Below are 16,275 nucleotides of genomic sequence, written 5' to 3'. Positions count from 1 at the left end.
TAGTGGGATATTTGTGTGTGTGTGTGTGTGTGTGTGTGTGTGTGTGTGTGTGTGTGTGTGTGTTGGCCTCTCTCCTGCTGGGCCTCTATAGTTCTTGGCAGTGGGGAGTCCTCTCTCCTGCTGGGTCTCTAGTTCTGGGGGATGGGGTGTCTTCTGTCCTTCTGGGCCTCTATAGTTCTGGGGGTTAGGGTGTCTTCTCTCCTGTTGGGCCTGTATAGTTAATTTTTGTTGGTTTCTGTTTTGTTTTGTTGAGACAGAGTCTCACTATGTAGTCCCGACTGACCTGAAACTCACTCTGTAGACCAGGCTGGCCTTGAACTCACAGAGAACCACCTGCCTCTGCCTCCCAAGTGCTGGGATTAAAGGCATATGCCACCATGCCTGGTTCAGTGCTTAGTATGTAGAGTGGACATAGCTACTTAGCAAGACAGGGTAGTAGTTCTTCAGGGTTTTTTTTTTTTTTTGTATGTGTATGTGTGTGTGTTGTGTGTATTATTCTGCTTTCACAGAAAGAACGCTGGTTCTGCTTGGGCACCTTCTGCTAAGAACAGCACAATGCATGGCTGAAGTCCCTGGGCAAGGGACATGCAGAGTTACAAAAATAGCCTTCGCACTACCCTGGCCTGGGGTCTTTAGGAGGGAGACTATTCTTAGGAGTGTCTCTGTCCCAAAGGAACTCTTCCCTGCCATTTGGCCAAAATGATTTCGTTTTGAAGAAGCAATTTGGACAAGAGTCAAAACCTCAAACTGCAAGGAAGTGGCCAGTTAGGCCACTGGGCCAAGCTCCAGTCAGGGAGGCAAGCTCTGTCCTCTCCTGCTCTCGACTTTTGGCCCCAGACCCACTGTGAAAGGAACTGCAGGAAGACAGGTTCACGGTCCATGCCCCTCTGCTAGCAGGGAAGCCGTGAGTCAGCCTGTTCTACTCTCGGCTGCCTTCGGACTCCAGTGTGAACAATCAAGGAAAGCAGGAAGAGGGGAAAGGGCAGCGGTAGGAAAATAAACACTTCCTTGCACTTCACTTGGGACAGAACAGCTCTTCTGACTGTTAAAATCACATTCTTTCCCCGCCCCCGCTGTTTCCCCCCTCTATGCAGAAACAAATTTTCTCCTTACCTGATGAGAGTTCAGGGTGTATCCTGTGGAAAAACAGGAGCGAGATGTAGAAGATAAAAGCCAGGCAGCCAAAGATCACCCCACAGACCAGGAAACTGTAACTGCCCTGGGCCTGGAAGATCTGCCAGAGAGGAACAGAAGAGTGGCCATTAAATTCCCACGTGACCGAGCACCGGAAAAAAAATGGTCGCCTTGGGCCCTGGTAGGCTTCTCAGTCAAGTTGGGGCCATTTTACCAGATGCAAGAATGTAGGGAAAGTCTTCCCAAGGTTACAGGTCTGGTGAAGACAAAAGCTCTGCTCTAAAGCCAGGGTTGGACCTGTCTATACCCCATATACTCTTTCAGCTGCATCTTCGAGAACTTCTGGAAAACTCCATATGATAACTGAAATTTCAAATACATGAGAAGTTTCTATTCTCATAGGTCTAACTGAAACCTTGCAGAAGGTGTGTGAGAGAGGGGGGGGGGATCTTTTAATTTTTTATTACGGGAATTTAGAACACGTCAAAGTAGCAAATAGAGCTTTCCTAGGCCACCAACTTAAACCACACCACGTCCAGTATGGTGGTGCACACCTTTAATCCCAGTACTTGGGAGCGAGAGGCAGGTGGATCTCTGTGAGTTCAAGGCCAGCCTTGTCTACCTAGCAAGTTCCAGGACTACATAAAGAAACTGTCTAAAATTTAAAAAAAGAAAAAAGAAGAAAGAAACGACATCAAATCAGACCCCAGACATGGCATTTAAATGCTGAGAACAACAAAATTAATTCTTCGCCTTCATCGGGATGGAGGGAAGAGAAAGGAGGCTCCAGGAGCTGGCGGGAATTTTGGAGGGTATACAACCCACAACCTAGGCTACACACCCCTGCTGGCTGTTACTAAGAGTCAGCTGACCTAGGGAAAACTGCTCTGTTTATTTATGTTTCGGGGTCCTGTGCTGCAAAAAGCCTGGCCTCTCTGCATGGTAGTCAAGGGAAGCAGTGTTGATTTTAACATTTGATTTCCTGGGAAACAAATGTAACCTGGACGTGTTGAAGGAAAGCTAGGGCAGGCGCTGGACGTGAGGGGGGTCCTGGTTAGCATGACCACAGACTGGGAGACATGGACCTGGGCAGATGGATAACGAACACTGCCAGACTCAGGGCACACCATCTGGACTCTGAGGGCCAACAGCATTCTCATGGGGCCCCCTGGCCTCAGGCCCAGACAGCCGTGTTTGCTTTGGATTCGTGCATTCGGTCATTAAGGTCTCCACATCCCACATTTGGAGGCCTGGCTTTTGAGTCTGGCTGGCTCGGAAATGGAAACAGCTAGCTCCAGCCTGGTGGGATTCAGGAAGTGAGAGCTTGGACTTAAAGGTGGTTGGCCGAATCTTCTCATCTACTTGGAGGAGTGCTCCCCAACCACTGCCCTCCACCTGAGAGGACCCCACTTACCAAACCAACCAGCATCTGTAGGACCATCTCGCCGATTCCTGCCCCGGTCACCAGCACTGTAGTTGCACAGCCTAGCCAAACGGGAAGGGAAGGTTGGGTGAGAGCAAGCCAAGGATGCAGAAGTGAAGCTATCTGAATCCAGAGCATCCTGGGACGCCTCCGAAAGGTCTAAGAGAGGACTGTGGGTTAAGACATCTAGGGCTCCGATCTGTGACTACTTCGGGATTGTCTCCCTCCGGTTATTCATATGTCTCTTTCTTGTTCTCAAACCTTCAATCCTTCATAGTTGTGTAGCCTGGCCATTTGGGATTCTTCTCAGCCTGACCACTGCCTGCCCTTCCAGAGGGATCGAGACCTTCAGAGCATAAGTGTAGCGTCAGAACCTGAAGTCCAAGGCCGGTTATAACACCCCTCATCAGGTGCCCTTTGACAAGTTGCATGGTTCTCTAGAAAGCTGGTCCAGGACAGATGCTTGAAGCCAGGTCCCTCCACTTCAGGACAAGTTTAAATGCTTATGTGGTTTGTAAAGTCGTCTCTCACACTTTCCGGCTCCCAAGCCACCCTTCAACCAGGATAAATTGACGTCATGACCTGTGTTGCGGCCTGTCTTGGATGAGGTCCTTTACTGACCTGTGGAAGATTCCTCTCGCTCTGCCAGCTCATGTGTTGTGCCTGAGTTTCCTTTAAGTACATCTTCCACAGTCCCTATGCGTAGGATGGCAGCTTCTTCTCTATCCCTAAGTGCCCCGTTCCCAGCACATTCTGACCCCACTAGCTGATGGCCTTTCTTGGCTACCAGACACTATTCCAGGAGGGTGACTGCCTCTCTGGTTCCCTGAGGGCTCCACTTTCTTCCAGCTCTTTCTCTCTCAAGTCAATCCCTGTCCTGCTTGTGCCTGCACATCCTTCCTCTGCATCTTACTTCCGTTTCCCACCCTTTTCTCCGTGCAGGGCGGCTCACATCCTGTCAGATTTCTAAACTGCACGCTGCTCACTCCCCTCTCTGAATTCCAAGGGCTCCCCACTGTTGTGTGTGCTCTTTTGAGTCACCCTGGGACCCTTCTGCACATCAGTAATAGTGTCATAAACGTGCAGCTAGAGAGTCCTGTGAGCTGTCGGTGATGCCAATCAACCAAGAGCTTTCCATTTTCTACCATGCAGAGCATTCCTATGGGATCAGCATCTGTCTTTGGGTTGTTTTCGTGGTGCTGGGGAGCAAAGTCAGAGCAAGTGCTCTGCCAATGAGGTACAACCAGCCCAGCAGAGGAAGGCTGCTGCTGCTTCCTCCCTCTTCTTCCTCCTTCCTCTTCTTTCTTCTTCTTCCTCTTTCCTCCTCCCTCTCCTTCCTCCTCCATCGTCTTCCTCTCTCCTCCCTACTCTTCCTCCTCCTTCTTCCTCCTCCCTACTCTTCCTCTTCCTTTTTCCTACTCTCTCCTCTTTCTCCTTCTTCCTCCTCCCTCCTCTTCCTCCTCCTTCTTCCTCCTCTTCCTCTTCCTTTTTTGAGATCAGGTCTTACTATGTAGCACTGACTGGCCTAGAACTTATGTAGATCTGCCAGCTTCTGTTTCCCAAGTGTTAGAATTACAGGTGTGAGCCACCGTATGACAGACAAGAAAACTGAGGCTCTGTGAGAAGTAAGAAATGAGGTCACTGGAGGTCACTGACCTGAAAATAAAGAGGTGGGACTGATGCTTGTGTCTGCAATGTCCCTAAAGCCTAGACTTTCTGTCGTCCCTTTCTGGGACTGTGTTGGAGAGGACACAGCCTAGGCACAGAAGCTGTGAGATGGGCCACACAGCAGGGACAGGCCTGAGTCAGTGGGCCACAAAGAAGGCGGCCACTCCTCTCCGTGGAGATCAGAGATACTTCCTGGGAGGACACAGGGTGGGGGAGTTGATGGAGGCGGTCCAGATCAGGAGTGGTTATGGCGAAAGCATGATGGGTCAAAGTGACCGCTGTGTCATCAAGGAACTCCAAGTAGTTAGTGTGGCTAGACTGCAGGCCTGTCACTCAGAGGGCCCCCTACGGCAGCACAGAGAGTGGCCTTGTGACATTCCCACACCTAGATGCTGTTAGAGCAGGCCACCTCCTGCTCTGTGCCATCCCACTCAGAGGAGCCTGGGCTCTGGCTGTAGAACCCCAGGGAATCCCAGTGCTGAGCCAGTGGGTCAGAGGGAGGCAAGACTGAAGGGCAACGAGCAAGTTCAGACCTACAAAGGCAGAGGGGGTGACTGGAAAGGGCAGCACTATTAATATTAAATATGCCAAGCAAGTAAATGATAAGACAGGCTGAATTAAGTGTGGGCCGTGGGAAGTGACAGGCAGATGGGGCTGAGTGTCATCTGGCAGAGCCTGTTACCGCCATGGGGCTGAGCGGTCATCCGGCAGAGACTCTTACCACCATACTGGAACACCAGTGCATCTCTCAAAACTGACATGGGACATTGTTCCATCACTTAATTGACTCTCCTGAGTTAGAGTCTGAGAACTTTGGTCTCCCGGGAACTTGCCCTCCCTGCTGCCAGGATGAGCTGAGGGAAGGGACTGTGTCTCCTGGGCATGTCCCCTGTTCTTCATGATGTCCTCAGTACCAATGAGGTACAACCTCAGTACGGGCGTGTTCCCAGGATGGGTGCTGACTCTGCCCTCAGTTCCATCTAGACCAAGGCTGCTTCTGAACCACCGTTCCAAAGAACTTTTCCTGATTGCAGATTTCAGGTGTGTTTCAGCCATGTGCTGAACCCCACTTAGAGGATCCAGAAGCCAGAAATCAAAGACACTTGATTCTTCAACTCATCCTATCCCATGAATTGTTTTTCTTCTAAGTTAAACACAGACATGACACGATGGCGGCCAATATGTCAGCTGACCCATAATGTTTGTGAGGAAGAGGAAGGAGATGAACGAGGGAGCCGCAAGACTTCCCTGTGGCCTGCAAGGACACACACACAGGAGACACAGAAAGCCACGGACTGGACACCCATGACCAAACATGCTTGCTCTCACAAGGCCAGTGGGCATTTTAACTTTCCCGGTAAAAGAAAGTCCAGGCCTAGAATTCCACAACAAGCTGGGAGCGGGAGAGGAGGTGGCCACCAGCTGTAGAGAACATGCTTCTGTGTGCCTCCACCACTCACCTTTGTATTGGAGGATGTCCTCAGTGTAGGCCAGCATACTGGGGAAGGTGCTACTCAGAAACAGGCCCAGGCTTGCGGTCCCCACGAACAGGAAGATGATATTGTAGGAGAAAATAAGCAGCAACAGGAATGTCACCACCACTCCCACCTGTCACAGCGGAGGCAGAGGCAGTTTAGAGAGGGCACAAGGCCGGGCATCTTGGAGAAAGGCAGGCGCAGCCTCGCTGGCCCCAGGAGAATGGTGTAGCCCACGCGCCACCCTGTGGTCTCACTGGTACCTGCAACATCGCTAGTGCAGGGTCCGGGAAAGACTGCAACCTGGGCCGTCAGGCACTCCCACCCCACCTCCAGCATACAGTGAACACAGGGACTAAGCACTGCTGGTCCCCAGGGTATGAATCTATGAATCTGGGTCATCAATATTCCCCACTCTTCTACGAAGTGTCGTTTCTTGTCCCGATACCTGAGTGCCAGGGTCCAGAGTGAGGAAGCCATGAGCCAGCAGGAAGGGTGGTGGACATTGGGTCCCCACCCTCTGGGACTCCAACACAAGCACCCAGGAGGATCAGTGGTGGTGGCATCCAGCTTGGTGCCTCCTAGATTTCTCTTAAATCCCATGGCTGGAGCTCATAAATGGTTAGCTCAGATTGCATGCTCAGACATCTTTGTGGCTCAGCCAAGTCTCTGCCCTACAGGCAGAGTTTCACGAAAATAACCCAGTTTCTATGCCCTTTAAAAATTTTTTTTATGTAAGTGTTGAGTGATTTCTATGCGAAACCCAATTGGGAAGAAAGCAGAGCAGTACAAGGCTGGGAGTCCAAAGCCCCAGGAGCGGGTCCACGCTGAGAGCCTCCCAGTGTGGAACCCTGAAGTGGCAATCCCCGTGAACCCTGTAGTTTTCATCTTTACACCAGGCATCAGCAAGGGGACGACAAGCTGGTGGTGAAATGATCTGAGACTGTTCTAGGATTTCTGTGTGGTTTCCCCACCCCAAAGGCTGGGAGACAAACCCACGACTTAGTGCCCTTGGCAAGTCCTGCACCACCGAGCTGCAGCCCCAGCTCTGCGCTCTAAAGAAACTCCATGTTCTATGTCAAGTCCTAGCTTTGATGGGAAGATGTCCCTGGATTTGGGGCTGTACATGTAGATCAGCATTAGAGAACTCAGCCTGGGCGCCCAAGGCCCTGGGTTTGATCCTCAGCACCACAAAGCAAATTGTATCCTAGGATGTGCCTGTATGTTTGTTTCTAGGAGAATAAATACACAGACCTAAAAATCATGCAAAAAATCACAGCCAGTCCCGAACCCATTCCTCCATTCGCAGATGAAGGACTGGACAGGCTGAGAGGAAGGGACCTTCTTAGAGTCACAGCAGACCTTGGGGGAGAGGGAGGTGAGTGACCCCAACACATGAACCCCATTAGCTCTGCCTCAAGATCTCTCAGAGGTGAGGTGTTCTAGAATCACCCTCCCCTTCCTGTCAAGAGAAAGCCATCAGGAAATAGAAGCTAAAGATGAACATGTCTCTTCACCATGGAGAGGCAGCTTCAAGGCCTCTTTCATGTGGTAAAAACACAAAGGCAACGGGCTATGGTGGTGCACACCTGTAATCCCAGGGTTTAGGAGTCTGAGGCAGGAGGATTATGAATTAGAAGCAACCTGGGCTACAAGGTAAGACCTTGTCTCAAACAAACCACACAAAACCAGAAAAGTCAGCACTGGAGTGATTACTCCGGTTAGAGAGCATTGGCTATTCTTTCAGAGGACCTGGGTTTAAGTCCCAGCACCTACATGATGACTCACAGGCAGCTGTAACTCCAGTTCCAGGGAGTCTGATGTTCCCCGCTCCCCGCCCCTGCCTCTCTGGGCACCAGGCAGGCAAGAGACACACAGACATATATTCAGGCAAAGCACCTATACACAACACCCTGGAACCCTCATAAAGTTGGAAAGAGAAAACCAGCTCTTCAGAGTTGTCCTGTGGCCTCCACATACATACCATGGTCCAGGTATACCTCCTGACATCTCTCTCTCTCTCTCTCTCTCTCTCTCTCTCTCTCTCTCTCTCACACACACACACACACACACACACACACACACACACACTCCTACTACTACTACTAAATTAAGTTAAAAGAGCAGAAGTTGCTGGGCGGCAGTGGCGCACACCTTTAATCCCAGCACTCAAGAGGCAGGCAGACCTCTGTGAGTTTGAGATCAGCCTGGTCTACAAGAGCTAGCTCCAGGACAGGCTCCAAAGCAACAGAAAGAAACCCTGTCTCAAAAAAGAAAGAAAGAAAGAAAGAAAGAAAGAAAGAAAGAAAGAAAGAAAGAAAGAAAGAAAGAAAGGAAGAAAGAAAGAAAGAAAAAGCAGAAGTCACAGGTATATCTATGGTTCCAAATATAACACATTTCTTTGACACAATGACCCCATAGCTCTGTTTATTCTTTCTTCCTCTCTGCTCAGTTCCTGGGCATGACCAGAATTCTATTGTGGGGTCTCCATTCATATCCCATTTGCTGCAGTCACAAGGTTCAAATGTCTCCATGCTAGGGACACTTACTATCCTTACAACCATGATGTTGGTCCAGAAATCCAGACACACGTAAGAAACTGCTCCACAGACACAGCCATCCCCTGGACCACTGACAGTGTGATCCCCACTGAACTCAGAGTTTCCACTACCTGTCTGTCTCTGCCCAGCAACTAAATGAAAACCCTATTCATTCTCTGCTGCTCACCAGTTGTGTTTAGGAGTTGGCTCTAGGGGCTGGAATAGCTCAGCAGTCTAGCACATCCTTAGCAGCTCTCACAAAAAAAAAAAAAAAAAAATAGACTCCACACACCTGTAACTCAGAAACAAAGCAGGCATTGTTCTGGAGTCTGCTGAACATTGGTGGTGCTTAACCAGAGGTGCTGAAAACCATCCTGAACCCTGGTGGCCCAACACTTGGAACTCATGAAGCCGTGAAAGCCTCTGCCTAGCGCCAAGCGCCTTTTTGTGCACCTGCACCTAACTGTGAGGAGCTGCTTTGTTTGTCAAGGTGGTGAAGCCTTTGAGGCTGGGCGCATCAACCTGGTGACTAAGACATAGGGGTGGATTGGTGGGCTGCGGGAAACCCCTAGCGTGGTCAGCTGCTACCGTGTGCTGGTTAAAGACTAGCGCAAAGAGTCACCTCAAGATGCCATCAAAGATGACTTTACGCACAGGAAATGAGCCAAGGAAATATTTAGCTCTGAGGGGCGGGGGAGCACTTCCGTGTCCTCATTTGGATTTCAGAAGACCCACAGGTACAGGCTGGGTCTTTAGGGTCTTTTTGCAGCTTGAACTTACAGGCGGTAGGATCCTGACCCTGTGGGAACTCCCTAGGTCACTGGAGGCATGTCGTTGGCAGGGACTGTGGCAATCCTACCCTTCCCTTCTGCCCTTTTCCCCGGCTTATGACACTACTCCAGCCTTTGCCACCCATCACCCCATAGACTAGATCATAGACTAGAACACCCCAAAGTGAGAGCCAGACTAACCCCTTTCTCTTTATAGTTACCGTACGCATGTCACTGTAGTGACGGAAGGGCCCCATCCATGTGGTCGCTCTAGCCCCCTCCTTGAATCCTGTTTTCTTCCTCCTTCACACGGAAAAGTCCTGTCCACCCTGCCCCACGAAGCGTCAGAGAACCTTGCTACCTAGTTCTGCCCTCTCTCAGCTATTCTGCAGGAGTGAACCACCTCTCCCTGACTACCGTCAGAAGCATTTTAATTGCTGCTTATTTATTCACAGGTGAGTTTTCTCTGTTGCCCAGGCTGACCTTGAACTTAACCCTTCTGTCGCCTCCCAAGTGCTGGGACTGTAGGGATGCACCACCACCACACCCAGCTGGGAAGTCTTTCTTTGTTTGTTTTTCTTTTCTTTTCTTTTTTTTAAAAAATGTTTTGTGCATGGGTGTTTTGCTTGCATATATATGTCTGTGCACCAAATGTGTGCAATGCCAGAGGAGGACACAAGAGGGCGTCAGATCCCCTGGAACTGGATTTACAGAGAGTTGTCAGTCATCCATCCTATGGGTACTAGAAACTGAACCTGGGTCCTGGAAGGGCAACCAGTACCCTTAACCACTGGGCCATCACTCCAGCTTAGGAAGTGCTTTCTTTCAGTGGAGTTCCTAGAAAAGCCGTGAGTTCCCAATCCCTGGAGGTTTTAAAACAGAGACTGGCAGGGATATCGCAGAAGTGACGCAAGACTCAGGGGAAGTTTGACCGAGATGTACCCTAAGGGATCTGTAATCTGGAGTCCTGTGTCATAGATGGTGACATGGACCTACATCAGGACATGAATCTTTATCTATCGCTTGGCCCAGACCCTGTTCCCAGCCAAGCTAGTTCCTTTGCCTGGCTACATGCTAGTCTGGCCATCCAAGACTCTCCTGGAGAGCTGCCAAAGGCAAATCCTAAGTCAGGCAGAAGCATTGACTCCAAAGCCTTGCTCCACTGGTGAGAGGGCTCCGAACAGCCGGGCTCGGTGAGAAGAGCAGTAGGACCAAGGCTGAGATCCTCACCCCTCATAATCCCGGCAGATGTCAGCTAAGGACCACTTCCCACGCCATAGTAACCACCTACTGTCTCTTCTGTTGAGGTGTTTAAGGATGTAAAGTCAGAGGCCCAGACAGAGGAAGGAACTCTGCCAAGGGTACACAGCAGGCTCCTCTTCCTTGATCTCCATCCTCTTGCCGGCATCTCCCCTCCGCCATTTCTACCTCCTCACCGCTCCAGAAGAATACAGTCCTGAACAGATGCCTCGGGCAGTGGCATGGACAGGAATAAACACAGCCTGTGTTCCTAAGAAGGGAAAGGCGGCCGCTTGGCCACTTACCACGTTGATGAACACCATGGTGGCTGGCCTCATCCTTGAGGAGACAGGGATGGAGATGAGCCGGCCCAGGGTGATGAAGCCCCAGAAGAGGCTGGGGAGGTAACCAGCCGTCTTGTGTCCGACAGACAGTGGCTTCTCCACCGCGTAGCTATACACAAAGGCAGAATAAGCACCCTGTGTGGAGAGTGGAGAGATGGAGCCTCACTGAGCATGCCAGTGCTTCAGCTGGGACAGGCTGGGGAGGGTGGCAGAGGCCATCTGGTCTCGTCCCTAGTGGCTCAGCCCAAGATCATGTGGGACACTCACACCCAAGCTGAGGACAGAAATGGTGCCACATATGGCACCTGAGATGTCACTAGGTCCCCATGGGGAGTCCCCACAGGGCTTGGGCAGACAGGCCTGGCTAGAAGGAAAAGGTCTTAAGCTCTTGCTTTACAGATGAAAGAAAGAGAGGAGAGGGGTCCACATTCACCCTAGAGCGGTCTGCTGTGGGTTTGGGCTTGTGACTAGGGCCTTCTCTTAGGAATGTCCCTCCTACAGCAGACAATCATTCAGCCCATCAAGACTTCTCTAACCTAGAAGACTTCTGGAAAGGGCACTAAATAGAGTTAACAGAGTCACCCACTGGATGGACAGATGGGCTGGAGTGTGGCTTGTTTATGACATTAGTTTGTGAAGCCCCATTGACAGCACATGCCAAGAACCTGAGCACACTGGAGTTTACAGAGTGTGGCCTCTTGCAGGGCAACAGGGCTGTGAGCTTTCAAAACTGTGGGTCACAGCCAGGCATGGTGCTTTTGGGAGAAGGATCAAGAGTTCAAAGCCAGCCTAGGCTACATTTGATCTTGGCCAAAAGAGAGCAAAGCAACTAAAACTGAAAAATCTTGGGCCACATAGAATTGGAAATAAAACAAACAAAACAACAGACAGGCCTCTTTCTAGAATTCAGCAATAAAACCAATTGGTGAGAACAGAATGGACTCCTGGTTCTCATGGGCTTTGGGCACCGTAGGAGATGGGCAGGACACCAGTTCACTGCTCTGCGGACCCCCTGTGCTTTCCTCTTCTTGCCAGTTCAGATTGGGTGCCAGGGTAGAGGCCTCTCAGCAGAGCATGCTTCGGAGGGAGGCTCACCATCATCCCGTCCGTCATGAAGAGGACCAGAGCAGCTGTGATGTGGATGGCGAAGAAGGAGCACGGGGCACCCCGGAAGTTCGTCCTCTGACAGCAGCTGAACAGGTCCTCCTGCCCTGAGGGAGGCACAGAAGGGCGGGGAGAGTCAGCCCTTGCTCCCTCCCCTCTGCTCGCCTAGTTAGGGGAGTCGGCAGGGGCTGCTTGCCACCTCCACCTCTCCTAGCTTTCAGGTACCTGTGAGGAGCAGCCACTGTTCTTTGCCCACTCCTGGGGGAACTCAGGCTCACAGAGGTTAACTAGCTCCCCTAAGGTAACCCGGGAGAGAGCGGAGAGGATGGAGACAGTCTGCCCTTTTCATCCTTCCTGCCAGGACCAAAGATCGTTTCTGACCCCCAGCCCTGCGCTCTAGGTTCATCTTCTGGGTGTGGGGTTTCTAGGGCAGCCAGAATAGATGACAAGAGCCCGCACCTGGGTGTGACTGAAACCTGGGGGCCAGTGAGGAGGTGTCTTCCTTCTCAGCGGGCCGGGTCTCCAGTGCCAGCTCGTCTGCAGACAGGAGCAGTGGCTTCCGCTGGGGGCAGGTCAGCAGCCGCTCCTTGGACAGCAGGAACAGAACAGCCAGGGGCACTGGGAGCTGAGGACAGTCGAGGGATCAGGAGGGTCTGGCTTGCTACATGTGGTCCATGTGGCAGGCTCACAGTCCAAGGTGCCCACCTCACCAAAGAGCCTTTGCCAACCCATGAGCCATGTATCTGGGTACCATCTAGGCTTGGTGTGAGCACTGCTGGCCTTGGCCACACCTATTTCTCACGGGAGATAGGGAAGCCTTTCAAAGCCTGGACTTACAAGGGTCCTGACTCCTTAGGCCAGGTGCTGGGTGACTGGCTACTAATAGCCTTACTCCCAATACTGCTACAGCACAGTGCGCCATGTTTCTACGTGTCACAGCCAGATAAAATGTGACTGGGGGTGGCAGTCTGGAAAGATGGCTCAGCAGTTAAGAGCACTTGCTGTTCTTGCTGAGGGCTTAGATTTAGTTCCCAGTACCCACATGGTGCTTCACAACTGTCTATAACTCTAGTTCCCGGGGATCCGACACCGTTTCCTGGCCTTCGCCGTCACTAGATGCACCCGAGATACACTGACACGCAGGCAAAATACTCATATGCATCATGTCGTTTTTGAAAGGGTCATTAGGGGGCAGAGGATGCGGCTCAGTGGACGGTACCTGTCTACCGAGCATGAGGCCCCTGGGTTCTCTCCCTGGTACTATCAAGGGGTGAGAAAAATGTGCTGAAAAGATTTGTTATCACATTTCCCAGATGGGACAAACGAGGCTCAAAGTTATTATACCTCCACATACTGTTAGGACTGGAGGAGACCTGGGAGGTGGACTAGACACAGAGAGTGCAGGGTTCCCCCACACAGCCAGCACTTGCTTTCGGATTCCAGCCTGCATGTTCCTACCTCTGGGCTGCTGAAGTGACGCTGTATCCTTGGAGGGTACCGAGCTCTGTTAGGAGCTAGATGACTAAGCTAGAAAACACAGGCATGGGAAAGTGCCCATTTCCCCTCCCCCTGCCCAGCTCTCTGCTCTCCACACGGAGCCATTTAGTCCCAAAGGTGCTCCCTAACCCAGTAGGAAACTCCTCCTACTTCTGGGGTTGCCTGGAGAAGTGGCCACTGCCTCCCACAGGTGTTCCTGGCCAGGCCCAATCACCTTCACTACCAGGAAACCTTATGAAATCTAACTGCTGTTCTTCCTGGTCTGGCTGTAAAGATGCTCACACCAGTCTGAAGACAAAAAGCCACCCAACCCCGCGCTGACACCTCCCTATGGTGATCTTGAGAGCCTATTTCAACACTCGAAAGGCAGTCAAGGTCACAGTTAGGTGTGTCGCCACACACCTGGAGAGTCTCAGCTGCTCAAAAGGCAGGAGTCGAAGATCAGCCCAGGGCACCCCAAGTGTAACCCCAACTCACAATTTACAACAACAGGGTCAAGTTCAAACAGCCCCTGGAGGTTATAAAGCCACACACGGAGGCCTGCATGGCAAGAGACCTGTGTCTCTGTGCTGGGGAGACTCAGCCCTCCCTCCAGCAACTGGGGAAGCAGGAAGCAGGCGTAGAGGCCTTAGCAGCAGAAACCTGACAGAAAGCCAAGGGGAAGCAGCTGAACCCCAGGCCTGGCACTTGGGAGGCCTAAGGAGGTGGGTGAAGGGAACGGCTTCACGACAGATTAGCTGGCAGGAACATACCTCGCTTTTACAGGAATCTCATTTGGGGACACCGGTGCCACCCTGAAGACCAGCCAGTGCCAGGCAGGTGTGTATGTGTGTGAGCATAAGGAAGCCAGTCCATCTACTGCTGTAATTCTTTCGGCCGTGGGCTATTTATGTTCAGACACACACAAATAGGGAAATTCCCGGAAATCTTGCAGCAAGCAGCCTCTCCAGGCTGCACCTTTGTGGGGAAAATAGACCCTGGGCCTATGCAGGGCTTCCTGCATGCAGAGTCATAGCAGGGATCCTTCCCTAAGCAGGGATGCAGGTTCAAAGCTGCCTTGATCCAAAATGGTGGCCACGGGTATAAAAGGGACAGGAGAGAGGAAAAGTGGTACCTTGCTGAGGGCATCCCTGAACTTCCAGCCCAGGGAAAGGAGCAGACTAGGCCTCTCTCAGTTCCCTATCAGGACCTCAGGCCAGTGAGGTGTGACGCCTGTCTGCATGCCCAGCACTGATATGGTCAGGGCTTAGGACCCTTTCAGTCCTTCATGCAGGCATTCCTTTGAAGCAGCGCAGTAGCCAACGGCCTCTGGAGGACTGGGAAGGCCTACGGCAGAGAGGCCCTGGGCGAAAATGAGGAGGCTCACACAGGACTCTCTCCCACAGCCAGGCTATTGGCCACCTGGAACATCTTCACTTCCAGCCCATGATGAGGCCGGTCATTAAGATGGCTTGAGCGGTCACTCCAAAGCCTGGTGGATGGGGGACCAACAATCTCCCCTGGGGTCACAGGGGATTCTCTTGAGATGCAGAGCACTGGAGGGTTCTAGGTGGAAGCCAGAATCAACGCTGACTTGGCCACGTGCACGAAAGGGGCCTGAGCAGCTAAGCTGGTCGGGATCAGTGGCCTCTGTGTTGTTTAGTGTCTTAATAATGACCCAAACTGGAGTCACATGGAAACAGGGAACCTAAACTGAGAAAAATGCCCCATCAGATTGGCCCGAGGTCACGTTTGTGGGGCATTTTATTGATTTATGCTTGACGTGGGTGGTGTTGCCCCTGAGCAGGTAGTTCTGAGTTGCTTTTAAAAAGTGAGCTGGGGGGAGGGAGGAGCTGGGTAGATCATGGCTCAGCAGTTGAGAGCACTGGCTGCTCTTCCAGAGAACCTTGTTCAATTCTAGCACCCACATAGCAGCTCACACATGTCTGTAACTTCAGTTCTAGGGGTTCTGACACCCTCACACAGACATACATGCAGGTGAAACACCACAGAACATAAAATAAAAACGAATTATTAAAAAAAAAAAAAAGCAAGCTGAATAAGCCACGGGGAGCAGGCAGCAAGCAGTGTTCCTCCATGGCTTCTGCTTCAGTTCCTGCCTCCAGGTTCCCGCCCTGGCTTTCCTCCATCATGGACTATAAAGCGAAAGCCAAAATAAATCCTTTTCCCCTTTAGCTGCTTATGGTCACAGAACAAACCAAATGAGGACAGCCTCTCTGTCGTTTCTACCACAGGAAGCAGGAGTTCAAGGCCCAGGGCCCAGGAGATCCCCATCAGTGATGAAGGACCCCAGAGAAGAAGCCACTATCTGCCATGATGGGCCTCTTGGTCACGGAGGAACAGAAACGGTTTCCCACAGGCCTCAGAGAACTTGGAAGCTGATCCTGATTTTCACCGTGTAAACATAGCCACAGCCTTCCTTTCTTGAGAACTGCCAACATAGAGACCCAGTGAGGGACTTTGGAGATGATCTCTACAGGTCACTTCTTTCTTCTGACTGCGCACCACGGGCCCTGGCAAGTTTCTTGGGTCTGAAGATTCTGTGCTGGGAAGCTGGACTGGGAGGCATGCATCGTCCCCCAGCTCCTTACCCTACCTGCAGCAGAGACACTTACGTTGATGAGAGCCATAATCCAGAAGGCATAGGATACGTGGTTCTCTGTCGAATCCTTTGGGGGCAGCCTAGGGACCGTCTGATTTGACCAAGGCTGAGTTGCTGCATGATGCTGGCCCAGGACCGGGGATGCATGGAACAGGTGGCTTCTGGAGGTGGCATTGGCTGTGCTATTAGCAGGAAAGCAGTTGGCCTCTGACAGGAAGGGATCAGCAATCAGGGGGCTCAGCAGAGCACCAAAGCCCACGAAGAAATGGAGGACCTGGGTGGGGGGTGGGTACCACTCAGCCTGCTTCAGGACTTGCTTCCAGAGGGTGCAACCTCCCCTCACCTTTACCTGGAGTCCCAGCCAGGGTCCCCCTGCCTGGCCCGAGAGTTGGGAGGAAGACTCAGGAAGCAGGAGAGAAAAGGAAGAATGTCGAGAAAAGCCCCCTTGCACCATACTCAGTACCTGGGGTAACTGGTGT

At 51.7% G+C, this 16,275-nt stretch overlaps 1 protein-coding gene across 2 annotated transcripts in view; it reads right to left on the bottom strand.

Annotated features, from left to right (window-relative positions):
* Slc60a1 (solute carrier family 60 member 1) overlaps positions 1 to 16,275 on the bottom strand; it is a 38,071-nt gene that overhangs the window by 12,076 nt on the left and 9,720 nt on the right. For both annotated transcript variants that reach the window (XM_087906527.1, XM_048430704.3), the window contains exons 3-9: positions 15,810 to 16,070; positions 12,157 to 12,322; positions 11,689 to 11,804; positions 10,555 to 10,728; positions 5,686 to 5,833; positions 2,549 to 2,619; positions 1,114 to 1,234 (exon numbers count right to left, since the gene is read on the bottom strand). In XM_087906527.1, the coding sequence (XP_087762653.1) occupies positions 1,114 to 1,234; positions 2,549 to 2,619; positions 5,686 to 5,833; positions 10,555 to 10,728; positions 11,689 to 11,804; positions 12,157 to 12,322; positions 15,810 to 16,070 (1,057 nt within the window). The remainder of the gene's footprint in view (positions 1 to 1,113; positions 1,235 to 2,548; positions 2,620 to 5,685; positions 5,834 to 10,554; positions 10,729 to 11,688; positions 11,805 to 12,156; positions 12,323 to 15,809; positions 16,071 to 16,275) is intronic.

This window comes from Myodes glareolus, chromosome 5 (genome assembly GCF_982192425.1).
Source record: "Myodes glareolus chromosome 5, mMyoGla1.1, whole genome shotgun sequence".
NCBI lineage: Eukaryota > Metazoa > Chordata > Mammalia > Rodentia > Cricetidae > Myodes > Myodes glareolus.
Note: the sequence above shows the minus strand (reverse complement) of the source record. Positions and strands in the feature narration are given on the sequence as shown.